Source organism: Brachyhypopomus gauderio, chromosome 11, assembly GCF_052324685.1.
Source record: "Brachyhypopomus gauderio isolate BG-103 chromosome 11, BGAUD_0.2, whole genome shotgun sequence".
Classification (NCBI taxonomy): Eukaryota; Metazoa; Chordata; class Actinopteri; order Gymnotiformes; family Hypopomidae; genus Brachyhypopomus; species Brachyhypopomus gauderio.
In genome coordinates, this window is record NC_135221.1 from 2,858,249 (window position 1) to 2,883,274 (window position 25,026).

At 49.6% G+C, this 25,026-nt stretch overlaps 3 protein-coding genes across 10 annotated transcripts in view; 2 read left to right on the forward strand and 1 right to left on the reverse strand.

Moving 5' to 3' along the window:
* The first annotated feature begins 1,863 nt into the window (after positions 1-1,863).
* Positions 1,864-7,529, forward strand: LOC143527592 (uncharacterized). The gene is made up of 2 exons (XM_077022904.1): positions 1,864-2,342; positions 2,382-7,529. The coding sequence occupies exons 1-2, from the start codon at positions 1,864-1,866 to the stop codon at positions 3,166-3,168; spliced, it is 1,266 nt and encodes a 421-aa protein (XP_076879019.1). The 3' UTR covers positions 3,169-7,529.
* Positions 7,530-8,559: 1,030 nt separating this feature from the next.
* sh3tc2 (SH3 domain and tetratricopeptide repeats 2) lies at positions 8,560-19,565 on the reverse strand. Of its 8 annotated transcripts, none has more exons than XM_077021069.1 (19): positions 19,362-19,565; positions 17,333-17,458; positions 16,665-16,763; positions 15,898-16,032; positions 15,454-15,581; positions 15,234-15,339; positions 15,004-15,147; positions 14,473-14,668; positions 14,270-14,343; positions 13,970-14,165; positions 13,505-13,638; positions 13,362-13,412; positions 11,539-13,266; positions 11,250-11,427; positions 10,899-11,049; positions 10,678-10,800; positions 10,402-10,552; positions 9,961-10,157; positions 8,560-9,393 (listed from the first exon to the last, which is right to left on the reverse strand). In XM_077021069.1, exons 2-19 carry the CDS (start codon positions 17,367-17,369, stop codon positions 8,890-8,892), a joined length of 4,332 nt encoding a protein of 1,443 aa, XP_076877184.1. In that variant the 5' UTR covers positions 17,370-17,458; positions 19,362-19,565; the 3' UTR covers positions 8,560-8,889. The 8 variants fall into 8 exon arrangements, with proteins under 8 accessions (XP_076877184.1, XP_076877185.1, XP_076877182.1 ...); XM_077021070.1 differs by having other exon boundaries at positions 17,345-17,458; positions 19,362-19,564; XM_077021067.1 differs by lacking the exon at positions 17,333-17,458 and having other exon boundaries at positions 17,459-19,565.
* Positions 19,566-22,519: 2,954 nt separating this feature from the next.
* ablim3 (actin binding LIM protein family, member 3) overlaps positions 22,520-25,026 on the forward strand; it is a 55,027-nt gene continuing 52,520 nt past the window's right edge. The window contains 1 exon segment of the mRNA XM_077021075.1: positions 22,520-22,954. Within this exon segment, the coding sequence (XP_076877190.1) occupies positions 22,942-22,954 (13 nt within the window). The 5' untranslated portion in view covers positions 22,520-22,941.

Here is a 25,026-nt window from a genome sequence, read left to right on the forward strand (position 1 = left end):
TCCATCTGGGCCTTGCCACAGTTTGATTGGAGCTCCTTGGCCTTAATGGTTGAGTCTTTGTTCTGACTATCCAGTGTAAACTGTGGGTTTTTCTACACCCAGGTGTGGCTACCCAGACAAGGTGGAGTCATAATAAGCCCTATAAACATCTCAGGGATCATTAAAGTAAACCAGATGCATCTAACCACATTTCTGACTACAGCACTTTTGTAAATAAGGGATTACATTTATTTTATGTTTACTTATTTTTTTAATGTCTCTAAAAACATATGCTGACTATTCCATTTTGGATATATAAAGTATAGATTAATGTGTTAAATTATGTCTGTTTGGTCACACCCCTCAGGAATGCCCTGCGGTGTACTACACTAATCTGCTTCACCTGTTCATTAGCCACTGGCCACGCCCCCTCTTTACACACCTGAGGAGGAATACTTGAACCCCTTCCCTGCATTTTAGCAGTCACCAAACCATTTCTGGTGCTCTTTTTAATCCCTATTTTGGCCTTTCTCTTCGTCTCCTTCTACCACGACTGTCACTAATATCCTGTTTGGCACTGTTTGTCTCTCAGCAGTTTATAAACAGTTTTGTTGCTGGTCTTTGCAAGCTGTCACGTGCGGCTACGCCCCCTCTCCTAGCTGTCACTCTGGGTTCCCTCGTGTCTGTGTTCTTGCCCGTTTGTCCCGCCCTGCTCGTTAGTTTTATGAATCCCTCGTTTGTTACCACGCCCCTGTGTCATTGTCATCACCTGTCCCTAGTTTAGTTCTGTGTATAAAAGCCCCTGAGTCTCCCTTGTCCTTTGTCCGGTATTTTGAATTTATTTGTGATCGTGTCTGTCCCATCGCTGTTCTCTGTGCCTGACCGTTTCGTGTTTCTCCTGTTTCCCGTGCTCCCTGTGTTGTGATGCCTGTCTTTGCATGTTTTACGGACTGCCCTCCTGTTATCGACCCTGCCTGGCTATCCGACGATGATTACGGTACTCCCCTGAATAAATCTCGCTCTTCTCAGCACTTGTGTCCGTCCTCTCGCTCCGTGGCGCGAGCCGCGTTACATAATACCGGAACATTCAAGGACACAGCGAGAGAGCGAGACTCTGGTGAGTTCAAACACTGTGAATGGATGTCGGCTGGTTTAATCCGGTTCGACTCTCCGGTATTTCAGTGCGAACAAACTAGAGACAGGAATACCCCTGGCGCTGCGGGTACAAGGAAGTCTCGTCGCCGACCAAAGAAAGAGCAGTCTCTTTCTACTGGCTTTCGCGACGAGACTCCATCTGAGCGCTGTGTGTCTGCCCGGTTTTGCGAACACGACAGGGAAAAACCTCCTGTCGTGCGAGCAGCGGGCAGACGGTCTGAGCGCACAGACAAGTTTTCGCTTAACCCTCGGTTGACTCTCTCTGACCACCGTGAGCTCCCGGCGCCTCAAGGGAGGCGGAGCCGCAGCAGAGAGAGCAACCGAGGAGCTTGTGTGTCTGTGTGTTCTGCCAGGCTCACCCAGGACCCTGAGGAGGAGGACCCACCGCCTCTGACCCTGCCGGCTACTCCACATGACAACCCCAAGTATTTTTTGGGGGGGAGTACGAGCCACGTCAGTATGGCGGTCACGCCCCCCGATGACGTCAGTATGGCGGTCACGCCCCCCGATGACGTCAGTATGGCGGTCACGCCCCCCGATGACGTCAGTATGGCGGTCACGCCCCCTGAGGACGTCAGTATGGCGGTCACGCCCCCTGAGGACGTCAGTCCGGTGGTTCCGCCCCCTGAGGACGTCAGCCCGGTGGTTCCGCCCCCTGAGGACGTCAGCCCGGTGGTTCCGCCCCCTGAGGACGTCAGCCCGGTGGTTCCGCCCCCTGAGGACGTCAGTATGGCGGTCACGCCCCCTGAGGACGTCAGCCCGGTGGTTCCGCCCCCTGAGGACGTCAGCCCGGTGGTTCCGCCCCCTGAGGACGTCAGCCCGGTGGTTCCGCCCCCTGAGGACGTCAGCCCGGTGGTTCCGCCCCCTGAGGACGTCAGCCCGGTGGTTCCGCCCCCCGAGGGTGTCTCATCCACGCCGGTTCCTGTCCCCGCGACCCTGGAGGGGTCGTCCACGCCGGTTCCTGTCCCCGCTGCCCGTCAGCAGTCCACGCCGGTTCCTGTCCCCGCGACCCTGGAGAGGTCGTCCACGCCGGTTCCTGTCCCCGCGACCCTGGAGGGGTCGTCCACGCCAGTTCCTGTCCCCGCTGCCCGTCAGCAGTCCACGCCGGTTCCTGTCCCCGCGACCCTGGAGAGGTCGTCCACGCCAGTTCCTGTCCCCGCTGCCCGTCAGCAGTCCACGCCGGTTCCTGTCCCCGCGACCCTGGAGAGGTCGTCCACGCCGGTTCCTGTCCCCGCGACCCTGGAGAGGTCGTCCACGCCGGTTCCTGTCCCCGCGACCCTGGAGAGGTCGTCCACGCCGGCTCCCGTTCCCGCTGCCCGCCAGCGGACCCTGCCTGTCCCCGCTGCCCGCCAGCGGACCCTGCCTGTCCCCGCTGCCCGCCAGCGGACCCTGCCTGTCCCCGCTGCCTGTCTGCCGGCTCCAGTTCCCGCTGCCTGTCTGCCGGCTCCTGTTCCCGCTGCCTGCCGCCCGGCCGCACCTGTCGCCCCAGAGACTGTGCTGCCCCCTGTTGGGCATGGACTTGGTGTTCCCCCTGCTCCGCCCTTTGCCTCCTATGTTCCGTTGCCCGTGTTCCCCTTGCTCCCTGGTCCCATCCCTGGTTTTGTTTTGGTCCCTGTCCCCGTGGTTGTGTCTGTCAAGGTCTGTGTTCCTGTTCCCGTGTCTGTTTCCTGTGGTGTCGTCTCTGTCCCTGTCCCCATGTCTGTTCCCCAAGTCGTCACCCACCTTGTGCCTGTGCCTGTCTCCGTTGTTCATGGTGTCTTTGCCTCTGTGTTTGCCTCCGCCTTGTCCCCTGGCCCCACTCCCGTGTCTGTCCCCGGTCCTGTACTGTCCGGCCCTGCTCCTTGCCCTGTCCGGTCTCCATGTGTCCCGTGTACCGCCATGCCCCAGCCCAGCTCCTGGCCCGTCTCTGGTCCCCCTGTCCCTGCCGTGCCCCGGTCTCCGTGCCCTGCTTTCCCCTGGTCTGTTCCTCCGGTCCGTCCCGTGTCTGCTGTCCCTGTCCCTCGCCGTGTTCCGTGGTTCCCTGTCTTGTCCTAGTCTGGTTCCCTGTCCTGTCTGCCCTTGCGTGCCCCAGAGTGGCACGCTTTGAGGGGGGGTTCTGTCACGTGCGGCTACGCCCCCTCTCCTAGCTGTCACTCTGGGTTCCCTCGTGTCTGTGTTCTTGCCCGTTTGTCCCGCCCTGCTCGTTAGTTTTATGAATCCCTCGTTTGTTACCACGCCCCTGTGTCATTGTCATCACCTGTCCCTAGTTTAGTTCTGTGTATAAAAGCCCCTGAGTCTCCCTTGTCCTTTGTCCGGTATTTTGAATTTATTTGTGATCGTGTCTGTCCCATCGCTGTTCTCTGTGCCTGACCGTTTCGTGTTTCTCCTGTTTCCCGTGCTCCCTGTGTTGTGATGCCTGTCTTTGCATGTTTTACGGACTGCCCTCCTGTTATCGACCCTGCCTGGCTATCCGACGATGATTACGGTACTCCCCTGAATAAATCTCGCTCTTCTCAGCACTTGTGTCCGTCCTCTCGCTCCGTGGCGCGAGCCGCGTTACACAAGCACTGTGTGCTCCGAATCTCAGACACATTCCGGTTGTTGCTCGTTCACAGTCGAGAATTAATTCTGTAATCCAGAATCAATTCTGTAATCCAGACTCAAATCCACAATCCAGAATCAAATCCACAATCCAGAATCAAATCCACAATACTGAATTCCATCCACATTCCTATCAAGAGCATGTAAATGGGTCTGGATACTTTCTGAACACTCTGTGTGTAGGATTGCTGTGCTAAGGCTCATTTGAGTTATGTAACACTGGACCACAGCGCAGCCAAACTGCAGATGGCTCTCATAGTGATGGGCTAGCTGAAGACCACATGCTGGGGGAGCTCATCCTGTTTAAAACAGATGTCGTGAAAGCAACAGCCCTCTATATGCCATCGCAGCTCATCCATACGTGGACGGCACGTGGAGACCAGCACCAGCTGGGCCTACACGTGATTCTCCAGCATCATCATCTAACGTTCGGTTAAACGTAATCCATCCATTCTCTCTGCTGTGGTCCTCAGGTCACGTCCTCCTGAGATCACGTCCTCCTGCCTCAGTCCCGCATGAACCTGCTTATTGGGATTAGACGTTCTCAAAGCAGCCGTCACGTTTCTGCAGCGTCCACTCGCCTGGGTGCCGTCAGCCCGTCCAGTTTCGCGGGACTTAAAGATTTATGCGTGACCCTGTTCAGACAGACCTGGCAGGGCTGAAACATTAGACCTCCTTGCCTGTGGTGAGTGAAATAGAAGCCATCAGGTACTGATAAGAGAACGATGTCCTGGGTTTATGAGCGTTCACAGAAGCTAAAAGTAGAAGCCGCTGAGATGATGTGATTAGCGTTCTTCTCCACAAAGGCACGGACAGTCATTACTGCACAAAAACACAGCAGATCCCCAGAGGAGAGGCAGCCCTCGTGTGGGACCCACTTCCTCCAGCGCTCCCTCTGTCATGAAGCCTCATCAGGAATAGAATGTGCGTCATCTCAAGATGACCTGTTCCCCTCCACAGATACATGTGTGTAGCCTGGATGACACGGAGTGACTTTCTAGTGCACTGAAACTTATATTGACCATGTTAGTTTTAGTAAACAGTGTTAAAAAAAAATGTAGAATAAGTATTTACAATACAACACAATACAACAATATTTAATTGCTTGTACATTACATAAAACTCAAGAACATCCTACAGATAAAAACTGAATAGAAATTAATTTTATACTAAAATTAAAAATCTTGAAGAAATATTTGGCATCAGGTTAGATGTCAAAAAACAAAACAAAACAACAAAATGCAAACTTAAATTTACAATGTTGTCATTTGTTGTTACAGCATGTCCACTGCATGTGCCTCTCTGGGTGTGCAGTATCTCACGTGTGCATCTCTGGGTGTGCAGTCTCTCACGTGTGCCTGTCTGGGTGTGCAGTTTCTCACGTGCACCTCTCTGGGTGTGCAGTCTCCCACGTGCACCTCTCTTGGTGTGCAGTCTCTCACGTGCACCTCTCTGGATGTGCAGTCTCACACGTGCACCTCTCTGGGTGTGCAGTCTCTCACGTGTGCCACTCTGGGTGTGCAGTCTCTCACGTGCGCCTCTCTGGGTGTGCAGTCTCTCACGTGTGCCTCTCCGGGTGTGCAGTCTCTCACGTGTGCCTGTCTGGGTGTGCAGTCTCTTACGTGCACCTATCTGGATGTGCAGTCTCCCACGTGCACATCTCTAGGTGTGCAGTCTCTCACATGTGCCTCTCTGGGTGTGCAGTCTCTCACGTGTGCCTGTCTGGGTGTGCAGTCTCCCGCTGGTATTCATGGGGGTGAGCTGGCGGTTCTCACCACACGCTGAGGGAGACATGGAGTGGAATCAAGGCCCAGCCTATTAGACCTCCGGCCCCCCGAGCACAGAACTCAACTTCTCCCAGAGTCTGCTTCACAAACACCTCCCTGGCCCTCTGTTTCCCACAGCCTCTCTCTGTGTGCTCCACAGTACAGGGATTGTTTGGCCAGAACTGTAGCTGCGTCTGAAGCGTGTCTCAGTCTCCGTGAGACGGGGCAGTAGCACGTGTGGTCATCAGCATGGGTGCTAACGCTCAGCTGGCCCTGAAGGAGCCAGGACGCTTGCCATGCGTGTCACATACTCTCTGCTCAGTGAGGCCCAGACTCCATGAAACTGTGTGGACATCGTGTTTTGTACTGAACATCAAATGAAGAAAAGCTCCAGGCACTTAATGTTGGCCAATGAGAAGCGGAATGCAGAACTGCTTGATTAGTCTGTGATAGACAGATATCTGTGATCGTCTGTGATTCAGGACAGTTTCAGGACAGTTTCAGGACAGATTCAGGACAGTTTCAGGAGAGTGTTCCAAATAAGGTCCCACAATCCTTCCAGAAACAGCTCTTTATCCACATGAAAAGGTGCCAAAGTGACATTTTTCACTGCCACTGAAGTATAAAAGCACACACATACACACACACACACACGCGCACACAGACATACACTCTCTCTCTCTCTCTCTCTCTCTCTCTCTCTCTCTCCCTCTCTCTCTCTCTCTCTCACACACACACACACACACACACACACAATATGCAAACAAATACACACTCACTGGCAAACACAAAGAGTTCTGTTAGCACAAAGAAATGAAAATAAATTCTCTGAAAAATAATCTCTGGTGGTCATGAGGTTGTTGTGTGGTCCTACTCTGTACGCACAAGACAACGTTAGCTGTCCAAACGAGAAACCTTTGCCCCATCATTGGAAGATTGTAAGTTTGTTCCCCAGTGATACCACAGACATGTGTGACTGGGAGCTTGAGAAAACACACAGACTCACAGGGAGCAAGGGGACTCAAAACAATTCCAGTGACAACCGGCCAATCACGGGTGTCTGTGAGCTCACGCATCAGAGAGGCGTGGCTAGTGCTGTCCTCTGAGTGGGTCAATTCAATCCATGAAGTCACACAAGCTGTAGCTTGGAAAGAAGTGATGATTGACAGCATGTGCTTGGAGGGAACATGTGACAGCCCTCATGCTCCCTGATTGGCTGCTGATGTGTAACAGGGGACGTTTACATGATGGGTGGTGATTGGATTTGAGTAAACAGAGAAATATTGGGGGGGGGGAATCCAAAAACGGAATAAACAAACAACAATCAGATGTTTAGAAACCCATCATAGTTTACGCCTGAACTCTTCCGTCATAACATCAAACACGTTACACTGGCCCTGATCCTTGGACACATCCCAGTTAACCTGTGCCTCCTCCATTAGGCTGAATAACGCAGAATAACAACACTGCCCACCACAGCTTCACAGCTGACAGCTGCATCTACATCGGGCCGTCCCACCTACCCGCATTAGGAGACCCGCATTAGGAGAGCGCTACAATCACGTCCTGCGTATGAAAGAACGACAGAACACAAAATTCCTTCCAGCACAAAAGGAGAAAGTTTGGACGTTAATGTTTAACATGAACCCAAGACTCAAGATACCAAAGACCATGTTGTTGTAATAAATGCACTCAGGTCTTTGGCCCTTGGACGCCTGCTGATCCAGAAGGCAAACGGGCAAAAAGAAAAGTGAGCATATTGTCCCAGTTCTGCCTCGGCGGGCTCCTGGTTAGCACAGGGGTCGATTCTAAAGAACTACTGCTTGTTTAGAAATCATTACTGGCATGGTAGAGGAATACAAGGCCACTAGCCTCTTAGATCAATAGAGACTGGTCAATTCTAGTGGCTGGAATTAGAGTGAAACACATCAGCTCCTGCGCTTCCCTGGAGGAACTCAGAGGAGCCCACATCTTCTTCACACCACATCTTTACAGCTGCACTGAAAACAAATCCCTTCCCCTGCACCTTTGATTATGAATTTGATTCACATTTTTTAATAACTTCCTTCCTGAACTTCCTTTATTTTTTAATTATTTAATTTTTTTTTTTCATTTTATCTATTAAATGTTTGTCGTTCTATACTGTTTATATGTATGTATGTTGTCCACTAAAGCTCTCATATTCGTGAAACGCAGACAGAGCGGCTCTTGGAGTCACAGCAGGCTTCAGAGAGCCACGCGCACGTTACTAAACCTGCAGGCTGGAGATCAGGAACATCTCGCGCGCCAGTCAGGACGCACTGTGAGAAGATTGAAGCGCGCAGGACACGAGACGAACAATGACGGTGATGAAGTGACAAGATAACAACTTTGGCATTTTATACAGGCACTACAAAGGAGAGCTGTCGACCCAAACAGCGAAACTTAAATGGCCATGAATATTTTAAGCTCTATATAGATTAGTTCATATTTATCCTATTAGCCTACTGTTGCACATTCTGCCCCTGTATTTTTATGCCCTTTGTATTTTTATTAATCTTTTATTCACTTTATTCATTCTATTTATATTCCCTTATCATTACTTGTTTTTTGTTGCACCTTAATGCCGAAACAAATTCCTAGTCTGCGAACCCTGTTCATTGACAATGGCAATAAAACTTTTTCTGATTCTGATTCTGATTCTTTACTTTATTAATGCATCTTTTATTTGGGCTAAATAAAAAGATTTTTTACTATTATTAATAATAGTAGTACACGTAGTACTCGCAAACGTAAACATACATACAGCATAGAAAGTGTGACGATATATAGGCCTAAACTTTTGTAAAGTAAATCAGTTCCCGTGTGCAGTAGTAATAGCCTCGTTTTCAGTAGTATTGGCGATCTCTACTGCCCTCTAGCGGACATTCTTGGGAAATCTGATCTCAGTCTAATTTTGCATTTGAGGCCCCTGACATAAATGACGTTGTTGATGTTGAATAAAAGTCATAAAAACCTAAACCATGATGTTGAATAACTGTGCAGCACAATAGTGACAAAGCGGCTTTGGAGTCAAAAATCAACAGAAGTTGTTCTTGTGGATTTAACAGTGACTTTAATAAGTTTTCTTTGTAACATTTAAAAAGTAGAAAAAAAGATTTATCGATTTAACATAAAAAAAGATCATACAGCTCAATAATCAACAGGTATATTTACATCATATAATTATGCTACAGGTGTCAAAGCCCTGAAAAAAAATCAGAGCTCTCAAATAATATAAAATATTTCCTCTTATATTTAAAGAAAATATTCAATATTTGACCAAAAATAATACTCACAGGACACTTAAATATTTTACTGACATAATGAAATTTTCTTTGTGGTTTAAAGAAATTACTAAGACATCGCCAACCTGCCCAAACTGGTTAAGTCAAAACTCTGTGTCCACTGAGTAAGCGTATGTGTGGCCAGTGTTGGTCGCCTGATTAACAGCGCTGGGATCTCGTATCAAGTCAGAGCTGCTGTCGTCTGATTGGCCAGCGTCTGTTTTCTCTTCTCGGCTGTGGTCAGCATACTGATACTCCACGAGCTCAGTCTGCATCTGGCCAGGCGCCGGGAGACAAGCGTCGAACTCAAAAAAGTCTGAGTCAGGGCTGGAAGGGACGGGAGACGACAGGACGAGAGATTCAGCCTCGGAGAGTCCCGCGTTAGTGAAGTCCCGCTCAGGGTCACGGCTCCCAGCAGCGTCCGACAGCTCCCTCTTCAAACTCCGCGCACTGGTCATGTAGGCCAGGCTGAGCTCGGCGTCGGGGATGTGGGTGGCGTGGATCTCAGCCAGCTTCATGTACAGGACGTACAGGACATCAGGACGTCCTCTGTCCTCCAGAGCTGCTGCCAGGGCCAGGTGGAAGTAACCCATGGCATCAAAGGCGTCCTATAGACACATTCATCTTTATTACACACACCTGCAGCTGTGAAGGCTAGCGACAGGTCATGTGATGCTTTATGACAGGTCATGTGATGCTTTAAGACAGGTCATGTGATGCTTTAAGACAGGTCATGTGATGCTTTATGACAGGTCATGTGATGCTTTAAGACAGGTCATGTGATGCTTTATGATAGGTCATGTGATGCTTTATGACAGGTCATGTGATGGTTTATGATAGGTCATGTGATGCTTTATGACAGGTCATGTGATGGTTTATGATAGGTCATGTGATGCTTTATGACAGGTCATGTGATGGTTTATGATAGGTCATGTGATGGTTTATGACAGGTCATGTGATGCTTTATGATAGGTCATGTGATGGTTTATGACAGGTCATGTGATGGTTTATGATAGGTCATGTGATGCTTTATGACAGATCATGTGATGCTTTATGATAGGTCATGTGATGCTTTATGACAGGTCATGTGATGCTTTATGATAGGTCATGTGATGGTTTATGACAGGTCATGTGATGCTTTATGACAGGTCATGTGATGGTTTATGATATCTCACCTTCAGTTTGTGCAGCGTGAAATTGGCCAGTCGGCTGTAGACCTTGACATAGTAGCGTGCCTCGATCACGTGCTCCAGGACAGCAGGAGAGAGGGACAAAGCCTTCAGATAGTAGTTCTCAGCCAGCTCATACTGCTCCAGACAGTAGTAGACTGATGCCAGGCGGTGGTAGGCCGCCCTTTCATTCAGACGCACTCCTAATTAGAGGGCACAGAGCGCTTCATTAACCGAAAGCTGTCCGTTCAAAAACAAAGAAAGACAAAGGAGAAATAAAGAATGAGCATCTGGAATGTGGTGTGTGTGTTTGAACTGCAGGGGGCGACAGAGTGCTAGGTTTGCATAAAGTGCTGCTTCTCTCAGAGACGCCGTCACAGTTAGAATATGCTTCCTGGGTGACAGGAGCTGAAGGGGTGTGGGTTTGAGGAGACGAGAGGCTCGTACCAGTGCTCTGACTGATCTGCACGGCGAGGTCTGCGTACTTCAGGGCCTCCTGTTTGTTGTCCTCGCTCAGAAGCAGCTCAGACAGTTTATTCAGCAGCCTGTACTCTGAGTGCACGTCCTTAATGCTCCTGGCGAAGGGCAAGGCGCCGTCCTGCACACACAGCGCACGGACACGCCGTCACTCCCCACACAGGACTACAGCTGTCCTGAAGGCTGGAGCTCACGAGCACACGCGCGGCGAGGTGAACACTGGACCTCACGAGGCGACACACGTACCCTGAAGAAAGGCAGCGCCGCCATGCGGTTCCTGTGCCCTTTGAAGAAGACGTCTCCGGCCTCTTCGTAGATGCTCATGGTGAAGAATGGCTCGCTCATCCTCAACGCCGTCTTAACTGCTGCCTGCAAAAAACTGGTTTAATCCGCCTGGACTTACGGCAACACCCCGTCAGAGGCGTCGCACGCTAGATGTTAGATGATGGTGACGGTCTCTCCCTCACCTGGAGGTACATGTCGGCAAGCTCGTCCTCCTGGATCAGGTAGTAGATACGACCCACCTGGAGCCAGGTCTGCGACTCCTCCTGTCTCCTCCCCAGGTCGATAGAAATCCGCAGACTTTGCTTGGTGTAATCCAGAGACTTCCTCGATGACCTAAAACCATTATTGCTTGGTAGTATATTGTACTTTAATCAAACTGAATTTGAGTAACTTAATAATATACATATGCATAAATAATATATATACACGTATGTAAATACACACACACACATGTATATATGTATATATGGTGGAAAAGTCTTAAGCTTCTATAAGTACAGCATGTGGTGATGGTGAAGATGGTGAGGTCTCACTTCTCCGTGTTCAGGGAGAGGTAGAGACTGCTGAGTATCTCCAGGAACTCTCCCTCCAGACGTTTGTCCTTCAGCTCCCTGGACAGACCCACGCAGTGCTCGTAATAAATGATGCATTGCCCATAGAGCAGCAAGTCGGCATACAGACGACTAAGCACCTTTGCTACAACCATCTGGCCTGTAATAGAAATGAGACTGTTACGAGTCAAATGGGCAATTTTCTGTAATTTAAAGCTCGATAATAAGGAAGGTTCACAGACCCCAAAAGTAAAGCACTTGCATAACTCACTGTGTAGATTTTTGGCACTGATGGCAATTAGAAGGCCCCACTCATAGCAAAGTCTGACTTCCAGACCTGCTCCTCTGTCTTTGTAGCTTCTGCCCAGCCATAGAAGAGCCTGGACGTGTTCTTCATCAGACGGCCTCTCGGAGAGACACTGGAAGAAGTGTAGGGACCTCAGCAGGAAGCTCTCTGCCAGGACCGGAGCTCCTACTGACAGCGCCAGGCAGCCCAGGTTGGCCAGAGCCAGGGCCTCGTTGCGCTTGTTCCCGTTCTCCTGCGAGATCTTCAGCGCGTAATGAAAGCTCCGTGCCGCTTCCGTAACTTTGCCCTGCTTACGGAGGCACAGGGCCAGCAGGTTGTGGACCACGCCGCGCTGTGTGGGGCTGTCTGTCTCATTCAGAGACCGGAGGAGAGGCTTCAGAGTGGCGTGGGCTTTCTCCGGTTCTTCGGTCAGCACCAGGAGCCAAGCCAGCAACACAGACGCTTCGAAGCCCTCCTCGTCGTTCACGCGGCTCCCGGCCTGCACGGCCTGCTGGGCGTAGGGCACGGCCTTGTCCAAGACCCCGTACTGCTGGTACACGTAGGCCAAACACAGGCACAGGTCCCTCTGGGTCTTCAGGTCCTCTCCACAGCTGGCTATGGCCAGGGTCTGCTGCAGGTACACGACCACCTGGGCTGGGAGCAAACTGCTGTGGTCTTTCCACCGAGGATTCAGTCTGAGCGAGTTCTTAATAAACAGCTCCACCTTCTGAAAGGCATCATCCAGGGACAGGCCTTGGCGTGAGTCCAGGCTGAGAGCAGCCAGGGCAAGGTGAGGTAGGTACTTTTTATGGTACAGCCTACACAGGACCCAGTTAAGGTCCACCGGACCTATTGGCCTCCCTTCCTCTGCCGAGAGAGTGACAGTGAGAAACTGAAGCCTTTCCACGAAAGGCAACGCTTCCTCGATCTTCCTCTGTAGTAAGAAGAGGCAAACAATAAGATAGCAAGTCCTTGCCTGGAGGTGTTTGTCGTTGTCCACCACAGCTTTACGCAGGATGGGCTTCAGTAGCTCAAACTCGTCCACGGAGCAGAAGCTGTGGCACGGGAGGCACAGCAGGAGAGCGCTGGCTTTCTCCAGCGTGTAGGGGAGCTTCTCCGTCATCCTTTGCTTGAGGTAGACGGCAGTGAGGTTGGTGTAAAGGGCGATCAGCAGAGGTTTGTCGTCAAACCCCTCCACCGGGATCTTCAGGGCCTCCTCAAAGTAGACCCGAGCCTGTGAGAACTTCAGCCTCTTGGTGGACAGCCGTCCCAGGAGGAAGCAGACCCGGCGGTGGGCCCACGTCATGTGCCGCTTCTTAGCCCCCTCACGCAGACCCTCCAGACGCAGGAGCACCTCGTCCTCTTGGAGACCCCCAAACACTGTGTCAACGAAGGAGTAGGAGAGGTCGTACAGCGCCAGCATGGGGTCTTCGAAATGATCCGTGTTGAGGAGGGTCAGGGTGGGTTCAGTGACCTCTGCCTCGTCGTTTTCCCACATGCCCTCGTTCGTGTAGTTTGGAGGGTCTTCCTCAAACTCGTCCATCTCTCGGAACGTGTCCTCCGGGTTGAAGGACAGTGCCTCCTGGTCCCTTTCCAGGTAACTCTGAGAGGCATAAAAAGAAGGGCGTGGAGAGGACTGGATGGGTGTCGTATCGCTCTTCTCTGAGATAGTGGATATAATGCTCCTCCGGGCTTCCACTGGGGTTTTCTGTGCTGGGAGATTATGCAAATAAAATTCTCACTGAGTCTTTGAAATATCACAAGTGCACATGTGATGTGATGTCATTAATCACAGAGGGAAAGATTACCTTGATTGGGTTGGTTTCTGATGTAGTTAAAATCTGATTTGTCCAGTCGATCTGTTAACACATCATTGACAAAATTAAATGCTAAATAAAGTCTCCTCCCTCTTTCAGGGATGTTGGAGACAGATGGGGGTTGTGTTTCCTACCTAATCTGTACACAGTGCTGATGTCACTGGAGAAGTGCTTGTTCAGTAGTCCAGTGTGTCGTTGCTCGTGGCAGGGGTTAAACTGCAAAAGAGCCACTTTCTCCGCCTCACTCAAAAAGACCAATTGTCCATCGCTGTGGAATGACCAACAAAGGCAGTATTATCCACCACATGACTCCAATTCTGACCTCCTCATCACATCACCACATAACTGCACTCCCCTCACCCCCCCTCACCCCCCCTCACCCCCCTCACCCCCCTCACCCCCTACCAACAGCCAGTCACAGAGAAACAGATTCAGCCAAGGTCAAATGAAAACACACACTTGTCAGCTAGTTTATATAAATACATCTACATTTCTGTGTGCTAAGGGGGTAATGGACTCAAATGTTTTACTTCACACTGAGAGGAAGAGCATTTTTTTAAAGCTAGCATAATATAAGGATTTTTATTCCTCTTTCTTACAGTGGATTGATATTCTCAGGTTTCACATGGGCCTTGTGGACAAATCCAGTGTGTCCACTGGACAGGTGTCTTCCTATGAACAGATTCATGGATCTGATGAGCAAGCCATCCACCTGTATCAGATCTCCTTCACTGAACTGCAGTTCATCTTTAACCGTTGGGTTATGGTCTGCGACTGCTACACAGATGCCAGTGACTGCAGGAATAAACATTACCAAGAAATCAAAACTCCTCAAGCTCACAGTAAACATTAGTGGTTCATTGCCATAGCAGTAGGAGCATTTAGCATCACTATCTCACCTATAGGCTGGTCAAATAGACTTTGAGCAGATGAAACTCCTCCTGCATTTCCAGGATACTTCCTAAGAAACCACCTTTAAAAACACAACGGACCAGTTCTGTTACTCCACTAGAGAAATTGTGACCTACACGATACTCTGCTGCATGAATGCGTCTGCATTTGATGCGATCATGCTCCCAGGAGGAGCGTGGGAGGCACTCACTGGTAGAAAGGGTACGGTAGTGGCTGCATGGCGTGGACAGACACCAGGCCATGTTGTCCATTCGACAGCAGGGTGCCCTCCCACATGGACTCATGGCCAATGTCCTTCACCATAACCAGATCGTTCTTCTTGTAGGATAGCTCCTCCTCTTCCTGGGGGTCTTCACTGGTCAGCAGAGCTTTGGAAAAGAATGACCCTACAGACAAACGTAGCAAATGTGTAAACTAATTGAAGTAGTTCTACCGAACTTGTGAACGATGTGGAAAGATAATGGCAATACTGTTTGATGGAGTCCTCGAAGAGGTGTATTAATTCACATTTCCACACGGTAAAAAAGAAGCAGTGTGTTTTCTGACTGGACCGAAGGCTAAATCATCTTCTGGAGAACTGTGAGCTGTATGTGCCTCTGCAGCTCTGGCGTGAATCACGTTAGGAAGGGGATTTTCTCGTTCACACACACACAGAGGAAAAGTGAAGTGGATTCTTCCTATTGAAGGTTGAACTGTTGTACAGTGATGACGCCACTCCCACCCTCCTGCAGTAGCAGCCCCAGGTAGAGGGTGGCCAGGTGTTCTTCGTCCACGGTCACACAGATCTCCACATCGCTGAGTATCTCGGGGTCCAGCCAGAAGGTCTCATCACACAGGAAGTTCTCGAGACACCTCGCTACATATCCTGAAACACATCATCGATATCCCATGAAGCGCGTGTCATAAATACTTTCTGTCAAAAGGACACAAAGCGCTGTGCGCCCGCCTCACCTAAAGCCAGGTACGTAGAGAACTTCCAGATTTCCTCCACCGTCTTGAAGGTGATCACGAAGCAATCTTTCTCAGCGTGCACCGAAACCAAGCGGGCTGACAGATCCTAGTGAAAACCACAGTGAATTCGGAGCGTGGATTAGGACTGTGGTCATGCCTCCATGCCTGTTCAGTATTGTGTTGCAACGTTTCACAGGTTAAAGTAAAAGCATCATCGCACTTTAAACAGCTGAATAACATCTTGGCTGTTACTCTCCACGACTCTCAGGCGGGTGCGCAGCGCCTCCTGTAGGCGACCGTCAGGTTGCAGATTGGACCTCCTTCTCCCACTGAACAGCAGAACCACGTCTAGACCACAAACACGCAGTTTAGACATCCTGTACAGGCCGAGCTCTAGTGACTATCACCCACACAGAGGAACTAAACGATGCCTGTTCTGGAAGTGTACGCATGTGAACTACAATAGCACCATCATGACGTTATGTCCTGTATTAGCAGTACGCGTCCCTTTGTACAATCAGGACTTTTGAGAGATGAACAGGCTGAGCAGACACTTTAGGGCATTAGCTCGGAGAACATGCTGAATCACACATGCCATTAAAGTCCATTACAAGCACCTTCCCACTCAGGTCTAACGGCCCGGCTGAAGCCACGGCGCTGATACCTGAAGAGAAACGCTCGCCGGCCGCCAGGGAGACGGAGCTGGTCTTGCTGAGGGGTTCTTTCCTCTTCCAGTAACTCTCCCCAGTGATCTCATCTCCCTCCACCTCCGCTTCACCTCCCTCCTCCTCCTCCTCTCCTGCACCAAACACAAGACGCTGGCCTCAGAAACCTGTGCGCTGTGCGCTGGGTCACTCACAGCACACCGACGGCTGAGATCAGCCCTCACTGACTCTGACAGGGCTCCTTTAACTGAACCTTAATGGCTGATTAATTGTGTAGGTGAACAAACTCTTAGCAGCACAAATGAAAGAACTTCGTGACTTATAAAACACAATGGTAAACATTTTCCAAGTTCCCCTCACACGTGGGAACGACGATAATTGGGTTATTTAGTGGTAAACGTATCAGAGCTGCTGTAGCAATCATGCAACTTCCTACTGAGAAAAAGCAGGAACTGACAGCAGCATCATAGCAGCTCTATAAATATCAGTCAGGTGGTCTCAGGATAGGAAGACCTTCCCAGTTTTGTGCATTGTATTAAGAGGATGTTCAAATACATACAAAGTACATGACACAAAAGCTGTGACCTGTTAGACTGTGTAGTGTATTAGTTGCTGTTTTAGTTCAGCAAAGGACCTTTTGTTATTAAATGTATTTGGCAAAAAAAATCAAACCAGGCTTCAGTCTTTGAAAACCCATTGCTGTGTTCTGCAAAAGTGTTCGGTGTCAGTCATCAGTGTCACCTTATTCCAGGTGATATAGTCTTACCAGTAGCTATGACATCATTTCCTGGAAAGAGCTCATTGGCTGCTGTTATTGTGTATGGGGGTTCATTCCATAAAGCATCGAGCTCGGCAGTCGATATCTCTACGGAGATGGGAGGGGAGGCATTAGTAATGCGTTAAAGCGTATGAACTGTGTGAAAACCAAAGATGCCTTAAGGATTGAGACATTAAGGGGAAAGGACCGATTGGACCACGATTGGACCTCAACGGGCACCGACACCCTCGCAGCCTGGTCAGGGGTGAACACACAGGTTAGACACAACACACTTACACAGGGACACATGCACTTTGTACAAAACCCACTTACACACTACCATTACACTACCAGTCATGCCAGGGCAGTCACATCCTGGACAGCAATCTGATGTGATTATAGATCCTCCGATCAGCCAGTGATTTGAGATTAGTTGTACTGACATGATCGCAGCAGGTAGACGAAGCTTCACTCACAAGTCAGGAAAACGATGCAATGAATAATGCATCATTTAAAAGCAGCCCAAACAATATAAAAGCAACATAAAAGTTCCATTAATCACACGCAAGACACCAACCCATTATATGAGCCTGTACGTCACAAAATTAGTCACAGTCACAGGGAGCAGAGCGGTACCACGCGGACACAAGCAGGAACATCGGCTAAGATGATCTCACCACGTGCGTTACCTTCATGGATAAGTCTATTACCCATGTTGCACCGCAATACACTGAAGTCTGCCTGCGCAAGTCAAACTTCCTTCTCATGGCAAAAACCCTACGAGAACCAGGATGGGCACCAACCTGAAAGCAAGAAGCAGGTTCTCAGACACGAGAGCAGACAGGAGCAGCATCTGCATGCCATGGTGTGGACCACGAGCTCGTCTCCTCCACAGAGGCAGCAGCCCAGTGCCTGCTGGGAGCCGATTCAGCGGCTGTGATGTCGGGCCGGTGGAGAAGCTCTTCTCTCTCTCTCTCTCTCTCTCTCTCTCTCTCTCTCTGGGTCTTCCTGTCTCTCTCTCCTTCCTGTGCTCCCTTATGCTCTTTGCCTTTGTGTCTGCATCCTGAGTGTTTACTCTCTACTCATCATATCCGTCTCTCTCTCTCTCTCTCTCCCTCTCTCTCTCTCCCCCTCTTTCTCGCTCTCCCTCTCTCTCAGTGACCTATCCCTTCTTCTCCTTTCGCTCTCTGGCAGCGTGTGAATGTAATGTACAGTGCAAGTCCTGCTGCTGGCATGTTGGTGTGGGTTGGTCCGTGTCACTGCATGCTGGGTATGTGTGTGTGTGTGTAATTGTGATTGTGCATGTGTGTGTGTGTGTGTGTGTGTGTGTGATTCAGGCGCTTATACTAGCACAATAAAAGAAAAGACTACAACAACAGCATTACAGCCGTAAGTGTCCCAGCATGTGTGAAGTGTGTCTATCTTCCCTAGACTTGTTCTCCGTTCGTCCTGTGCAGACGCAGCGTTCGCACTGGTTGCTCCTCGTCAGCCATGACAGTGTGTCCCAACACAAACGACACTCAGCACTTCTCATGCCAGGACAGTCCCATTATTTTTTATCCAATTTCCTGTGTAAACATCCAGTTGGAAGCGTGAGAGAGGGCAGACCCAGCTCTTCAGCGCCCTCTAGTGGCTGCAGTGGTCCACATGTGGATTTCCATGGTTTTAAGTGAGTGTATGTGTGTGGGAAAAGGTTGTGAAAGGATTGGGGAGACGGATGACAGTGTCACTGTAATATCAGAAGCTCTGTGAAGTAACATGACTCCTCGTGAAGCAGAATATCACCTGATAATTCCTCAACTCCCCCTTTACCGAGCCAAACAGTCTCTCTGCCACACACGTTAATTTTGCTGACGGTGGAGAGAACAGTCCCCACTTTGCAGTGCATGTGAGAGAGTCTGTTAGGAACTAATCAAATTTGAGCCGGTCTGATGGGTTTTGAACAGCGGTAAACAACAAGCCGCCACATTACAGCGTATCTCTACAACAGCATCTCCCAAACGTCTGTCTACTCAACACAATCTAATAATACTCTGAATGGCAGTTCTATACACAGCCCATTTCATAAAATCCCCAGATCTCAAAGGTAGCAGTGAATACAAGTGAATACAGGCATATCCACCTCTGCTTAATATTACAATAACTACAATAACATAACATGCTACAATAACATGCTGACATAAGAGTTCTATAGACATGACATTACAACTGAGAAATGTGTTTTATCGAACAAGAACATATCTAAAGTTCACCAGGGACAGGAGCTCTGTTTATCTGCTGTGCACCACCGTCCGTGAGAGAGAAGACTGTAACCTGAACCCAGACCATAAGCGCTAAGTTTAGAATATCTCCCTCGTGGGCCTAAGTGTCCTCTCAACTTCACAGGCTAGTGAACAGGCACTGCGAGGTTAACGGCTGAAACAGACCCAGACCGGAGAGACAAGATGTCGCATTCGTATTGTGATATTTATAAGACAGTCACAGAAGCTGATACAGAGGTGTCTGAACGGGACACCAGCAGGAGAAACAAGAAAAACCCCCAGAACGCAGAAGCAGGTCTGGTAGCTCCATACACCACACTGGCCCTGCAGCCATGGAGTGGAAACACTGCAGACACAAGTACGTCATCGGTGAAGAAGCCTCACCACCACAGACTCAAAGGTTCACCTGGTTACGGGCTAAGCGCGCGGCAGTCAGACGCAGTACCTCTGTAGGGCCGCCTCCCGCCTGGCCGGCCGTCCTTCATGGGAGCAGCGTAACGGGCTTGGGCACGCTGTTCTCATACGGACCCCTCCACAGCCAACACACTCCTGCTCGTCTGCAAAGCTCTTCTGGGTCAGTGTGAGGGTGTGTGTGGGTGTCGCTGTCACATGTGAGCTGAAGAGAAACCAGCCACTACTCTGAGGAAGTATCCAAAACTCCACCTCTAAATCTGTCCTTCTCCCCCCCCCCCCCTCTCTCTCTCTCTCTCTCTCTATAGCTTTTACTTTCTCTCTCTCTCTCTCTCTCTCTCTCTCTATAGCTTTTACTTTCTCTCTCTCTCTCTCTCTCTCTCTATAGCTTTTACTTTCTCTCTCTCTCTCTCTCTCTCATTCTGTTCTTAATCTTATCATTTGTACCATGCTTTTCTCTCCCTCTGTTCTCTAGGTCAGGAATTGTTTGGGTTCTCGATACAATGGACGGAAACAAATCAAATCTCTCATTCACAACATTTCAAAGAAAGCAACAGGTCTTCACATTCCTTCATTAAAGCCCCTCCTATCAACATGCAATCACGTCTATATAAAAGGACCTTACGTGAAGGATTGTTTCGACACCTACAGTCGTAACGAAGCAGTCCGTCTGGTTAGACTTGTTCTATATGCACCATAACAAGAGACAGCGGACGAGACAATTTGCTATGTCACTGCAGTCAGATACGACTTCTTCTTCGCATCCGGAAGGTGCCTTCTCTGTGTCAAACACGCCTGGTTCGGTCTGGTTAGGTCTGCATTCCAGCCATACTTTAGCTAAAGCTTATTTGTTCCCTTTGCATTTTAACCGATTTATGAAGTGACTGTCTCGTGACATTCTAACCTTACTAACAGTGTTCAGGCGCTCACTGTCTGCCACTGCACCTTGGACTAGCCGCTGTTAACCAGTGACCTCTGTCTTCAACATTCCTGCACTTTATAGCTTTATCTGCTGGTCTGCGGGTCAGATAATAGCTTTTGTCCCATGGCCACTGCCATTTCTTGCATTTACCTGCTGGTTAAAAATAAACCATGGAACATATCACGTATCCCAAAGCTTCTTGGTAAGCCATTTGAAAAGTGGCCCCCGGCAGATGTATGCAGGCATGTGGCCGCCTGTCGGTCTTCAGAGAGCACACAGTCCCACAGTGCAGAGCACAGATGTGTGTGTACTCACACACACACACACACACAGCTGTGTGTGTAATCACAAACACAGGGCTCAGATTGCACTCAAAGGTTTGTTGTCATTGACTGCCCATGGAATGCAGTTGGATCAGTGCTTGACATACTGTATAGTATGCATCTGGCTTTATAAGCTAATCAAAACTACAGTAACATTTTAAAAAAATTTATATGAATGATGCTACAGTACATTTGAGCAAATAGTTATAAGCTATATGAACTTCATAAGGGAGGAGGGGAGGTAATGAAATTATGCATTAAATTTGAAGGAACTGTATTTGCCCATAAACCTTGTTACTTGAATAAAGGCCCTGATGCCCTCAGGAAATCCGGCTTCCTGTTGTCCCAGGTTCTCATATTGCGGGACAATGGCCGACCCACTACATCAGCCACTACAGCCTCTCCACATCCTTTAAAAACATGTTCCTCGGCACCACATCACCATGGCAGCCAGGGAGGGGCTGGGATTCGTTTAATCAAAGACCAATCAGGGACAATTATAGCAGCTGGATATGAGCATGCAAAGCTGTTAAATCCCATTGGATGTCCAATAAGCATGTGGGAAGTGTTTAACGTTTGCCATCCACGAATGTTGATCGTCAGCTGAATATCAGCAACGTGCTTGTACAGTGACGCTGTCTCTTAGCTAAACACGAAAATTTGATGTTTACACCGAAATTCTACAGCCAGCCTTTCAAGTCTGTAAGCCAAGAAATGCTAATTTGCTTGTGGGTTACACTCTTAAAATCTGTCCAGACTGTAGGGCATATGAGGAAAATGATTCAGCTGAGAGGCTCAAATCCATATGAATCTTTATCCCCATTACTGTGGGCTTTTGTTTTCACCTTAACAGAGTCTGAATCCATAGCTCCCTCTGTTGGCCATGCTAGCGGGGGGGGGGGGGGGGGGGGGGTCATCTGAGGTGAAAAGGTTGAAGGGGGCGGGGGGTGAAGAATCCCCATCAGACTGGAGGTGTGATGTCACCGATGGGGGAGGAGCTATAATGAGGTCCTGCTCAGGTCACACTCAGGCAGACCCACTGCTCTACCAGAGGTCTTCTGTTTACCTCGGGACCGTGGACTCACTGCAAAACAGAAGGTTAGCAGAGCTTTAGTACAACACGACCAGACCAATAGAGAGGGTTTCAACACAGTCACAGACACCTGACAGACCCCACAGGTGGGCAGAGGGGGGAGAGAAACGCAAGATAAAGTAAAGGTGCTGAGTGGCTGTTTTCTGCATCAACCCAAACAGATACTGAATCTGATCCTGGCAAAGAAGCCGTAACTTAATATCAGTTTTAGTCGCATGACAAAATAGCTTTCCTGTCCTTTTAAAAGGCTATTTTTGAGTATGGTTAATGGGAGGACGTTCTGTGCTAAAACACAGTAGTCTGAGAAAGACTTTTCCCTCTCCATATAAAAGCAGAAAACAGCTGATTTGATCAGGCTACTCCCACGCAAAATACGCGAGCTGTGCTTCAAATGTAATCTAGTGAAACAGCGCCCTCTATGGTTCAGTATAAGTAATCCAAATCGTAATTGCCCGTGTTATTTTCTGGTATTTAGAAAATATTTATTTCAATATTTAAAATGTTTCCCTGTCGTATTCATTCATGTCAATAACATATGCAACATTGTTGAGCTGAAAAGTTATGCTTTACTTTTGCTCTATAATACTCTAAAAATTGGGAAAATCGTCGATTTAATCCTGACACTTTTAAAACACGTTGTAGCGTGTACTATGATTTTATGGATTATTGTTGTAATGGACCAGGAGGGCCGCGGTGTGTTTCCTTTATTCACACAGTTCAGTGTGTTTTAGGCTCGTCGTGATGCGTTTATTCGGAGCGCGCGGAAGAGGGCGCGCCGTGCCAGCTTATATGCGCGCGAGGACGGCGTAGTAAGCGCGAGCCCAGCCCCTCGCCACTCCACCGCACGCGCCGAGGAAACACGCCGCTCGTGCTGCCGCTCGTGCCGCCTGACGTCACTCCTCCGGAGATGGGGGCGCGCGCGCTGGAATAGAGCCGCGGCGCTCGAGCGGACGCCGTAGACCAGCGCTCGAGCCTTCGGGGTCGCGCGTGCTGCGAGAGACGCGTCAGCAGGCGCGCGCGATGTGACCGGGCACCGCGGTGTCTCCGCGCGCGGCTGCCACTGCGAGGTCGCGAGCTCCACCGGGAACACCGGCGCGGTTTGCATGTTGCGGTCACGGTGTGTGTCGTACCGGCGCGTTTCGGCCACGGCGCGCGAGGATTGGTGTTATTTTAATGAACGCTCGCGCTCCGAGTTCACTTCAGGTGTTTTGATTGAAGTTGCGTGGTGCTGAACACACACCGCCTCTGGACCCCCCGGGTGTGATTCCCCAGCATCATGAGCGCGAGTGGTGAGTAGATCCGAGATGAGGCTGCATCGTGGCCATTAAACATAAATGATGGAGTGTGAAGAAGTCATGTAGGTGAAATGATAAAAACTGTCCATTGAACTGGTCTCGTGTAAGACGTGTCTCCAGGGTTCACGTCCCTCAACGTGCACCCTGTCCGCACTTTGACCCTTAAGTATTCATGGGTTTAGATTTGATCGTTTTTGAGCTTCAAGAACAAAGTTTCTGTTCACTGGGCATTTTTATAACGATCTGTGTCCATCACCGATCACCAACCTTTCTGTTCAGTACCAACGTAAGATCGCTTAGCTGTGCGCGCTGGGGTTCTGTTGAGCTCGCATTTGGCTTGCTTTAGCTTTTACTAAACATTGCAATATATTTGAATAAATGTCACATGTTGCATATAAAAATGTGATAAAATTCGTGGTTTCTGAGGCTGGAGTCGGGAGGGGTCAGGCGAGAGCAAGCGCGCAGCTGCAGGTCATTTGTGTCACATTGTAGATGCTTTAAAAGGTTACAGCACGTGAACGCTGAGATGAGGCAGTCAGGGAACCGAGCCTTTCACTGCTGGTCACGTGCTCTGCTTTATGCACTTATATAGTGTTAATGAAGGTTACTGTTCAGTCAAGCACACATGCCTTCAAACACACACATGTGCACAAACACACACAAGTACACACTCAAAAGGACACAGAGAGAGTGAGTGAGAGATGTAGAGGGAGGGAGAGATGTGGAGAGAGAGAGGGAGAGAGTGAGTGAGAGATGTGGAGAGAGAGAGGGAGAGAGTGAGTGAGAGATGTAGAGAGAGAGAGAGGGAAAGAGTGAGTGAGAGATGTGGAGAGAGAGAGGGAGAGAGTGAGTGAGAGATGTGGAGAGAGAGAGAAGTGTAGAGAGAGAAGGGGGTGGGGGGAGTGCACAAATCAAGTAATCTTTGGTGACCCACTCTCCACTCGTGCACTACGTGCTCCTGTACGCTGACGTTATCGCTGCCCCCACAGGCAGGGGCACTTTCACTCTATCTGATAAATGTTTGATTTTTTTTTTCCAATGAAATTCTCAAACCAAACATTTTCTAGCTCGGAAAAGGCAAAACAGGGCAAAGACAGCCACGTGGGTCCAGTCACTCTTCTACATGCCTCGCTGTGTTGAATGATGCTACTCATCACCCTGCCGTCCTCCTTGCACCGTGGCCCCGGGACACCCGGGTGTGTTTGGCTTCAGGTCTGGACCGTCTGGACCCTCAAACACGCTGCCATTGTCCATCGTACTCAGCTAGAACTGCCACTCAGCAGCCCGTAGCCACATGCAGAGCCAGTGCTCCTCTCACACACACACACACACACACACAGGCGGTGCTCACCCCAGTACAGGACACACACACACACACACACACGGCGGTGCTCACCCCAGTACAGGACACACACACACACGGCGGTGCTCACCCCAGTACAGGACACACACACACACACGGCGGTGCTCACCCCAGTACAGGACACACACACACACACACACACACACACGGCGGTGCTCACCCCAGTACAGGACACACACACACACAGCGGTGCTCACCCCAGTACAGGACACACACACACACACACACGGCGGTGCTCACCCCAGTACAGGACACACACACACACACACGGCGGTGCTCACCCCAGTACAGGACACACACACACACACACACACACACACACACCCCAGTACAGGACACACACACACACACACACACACACACACACGGCGGTGCTCACCCCAGTACAGGACACACACACACACACACACACACTCACACACTCACACACACACACACACACTCACACACACACACACACACACACACACACACACACACTCCGCGGCTGGTGGAAACACGAAACATCACGAGCTCCTGGCGGGCAGCAGGACGAACCAGAGACGAGTGTGGAACACAAACACACGCTTCCCACAATGCACTACAACTACATGTACTCATTGACTTTTATTAGATCCATTCGTTTCATTCTGTTTTTCACATCATCATTTGTTACATTTGTTCTTCTTTTCTATAATTTACTTTCTTAAGGAGATTAGACTCC

Coding starts and splice junctions, on each gene's coding strand:
- LOC143527592 (XM_077022904.1), top strand. CDS start 1,864: ATGGCGGTCACGCCCCCTGAGGACGTCAGCCCGGTGGTTCCGCCCCCT. Junction 2,343..2,381: donor GTCCCCGCGACCCTGGAGAG/GTCGTCCACGCC, acceptor GACCCTGGAGAG/GTCGTCCACGCCGGTTCCTG.
- sh3tc2 (XM_077021067.1), bottom strand. CDS start 17,519: ATGGCATGCAGATGCTGCTCCTGTCTGCTCTCGTGTCTGAGAACCTGC. Junction 11,428..11,538: donor CAGTGCCAAAAATCTACACA/GTGAGTTATGCA, acceptor TTTCTATTACAG/GCCAGATGGTTGTAGCAAAG. Junction 10,553..10,677: donor CGGCGCTGCCTTTCTTCAGG/GTACGTGTGTCG, acceptor CTGTGTGTGCAG/GACGGCGCCTTGCCCTTCGC.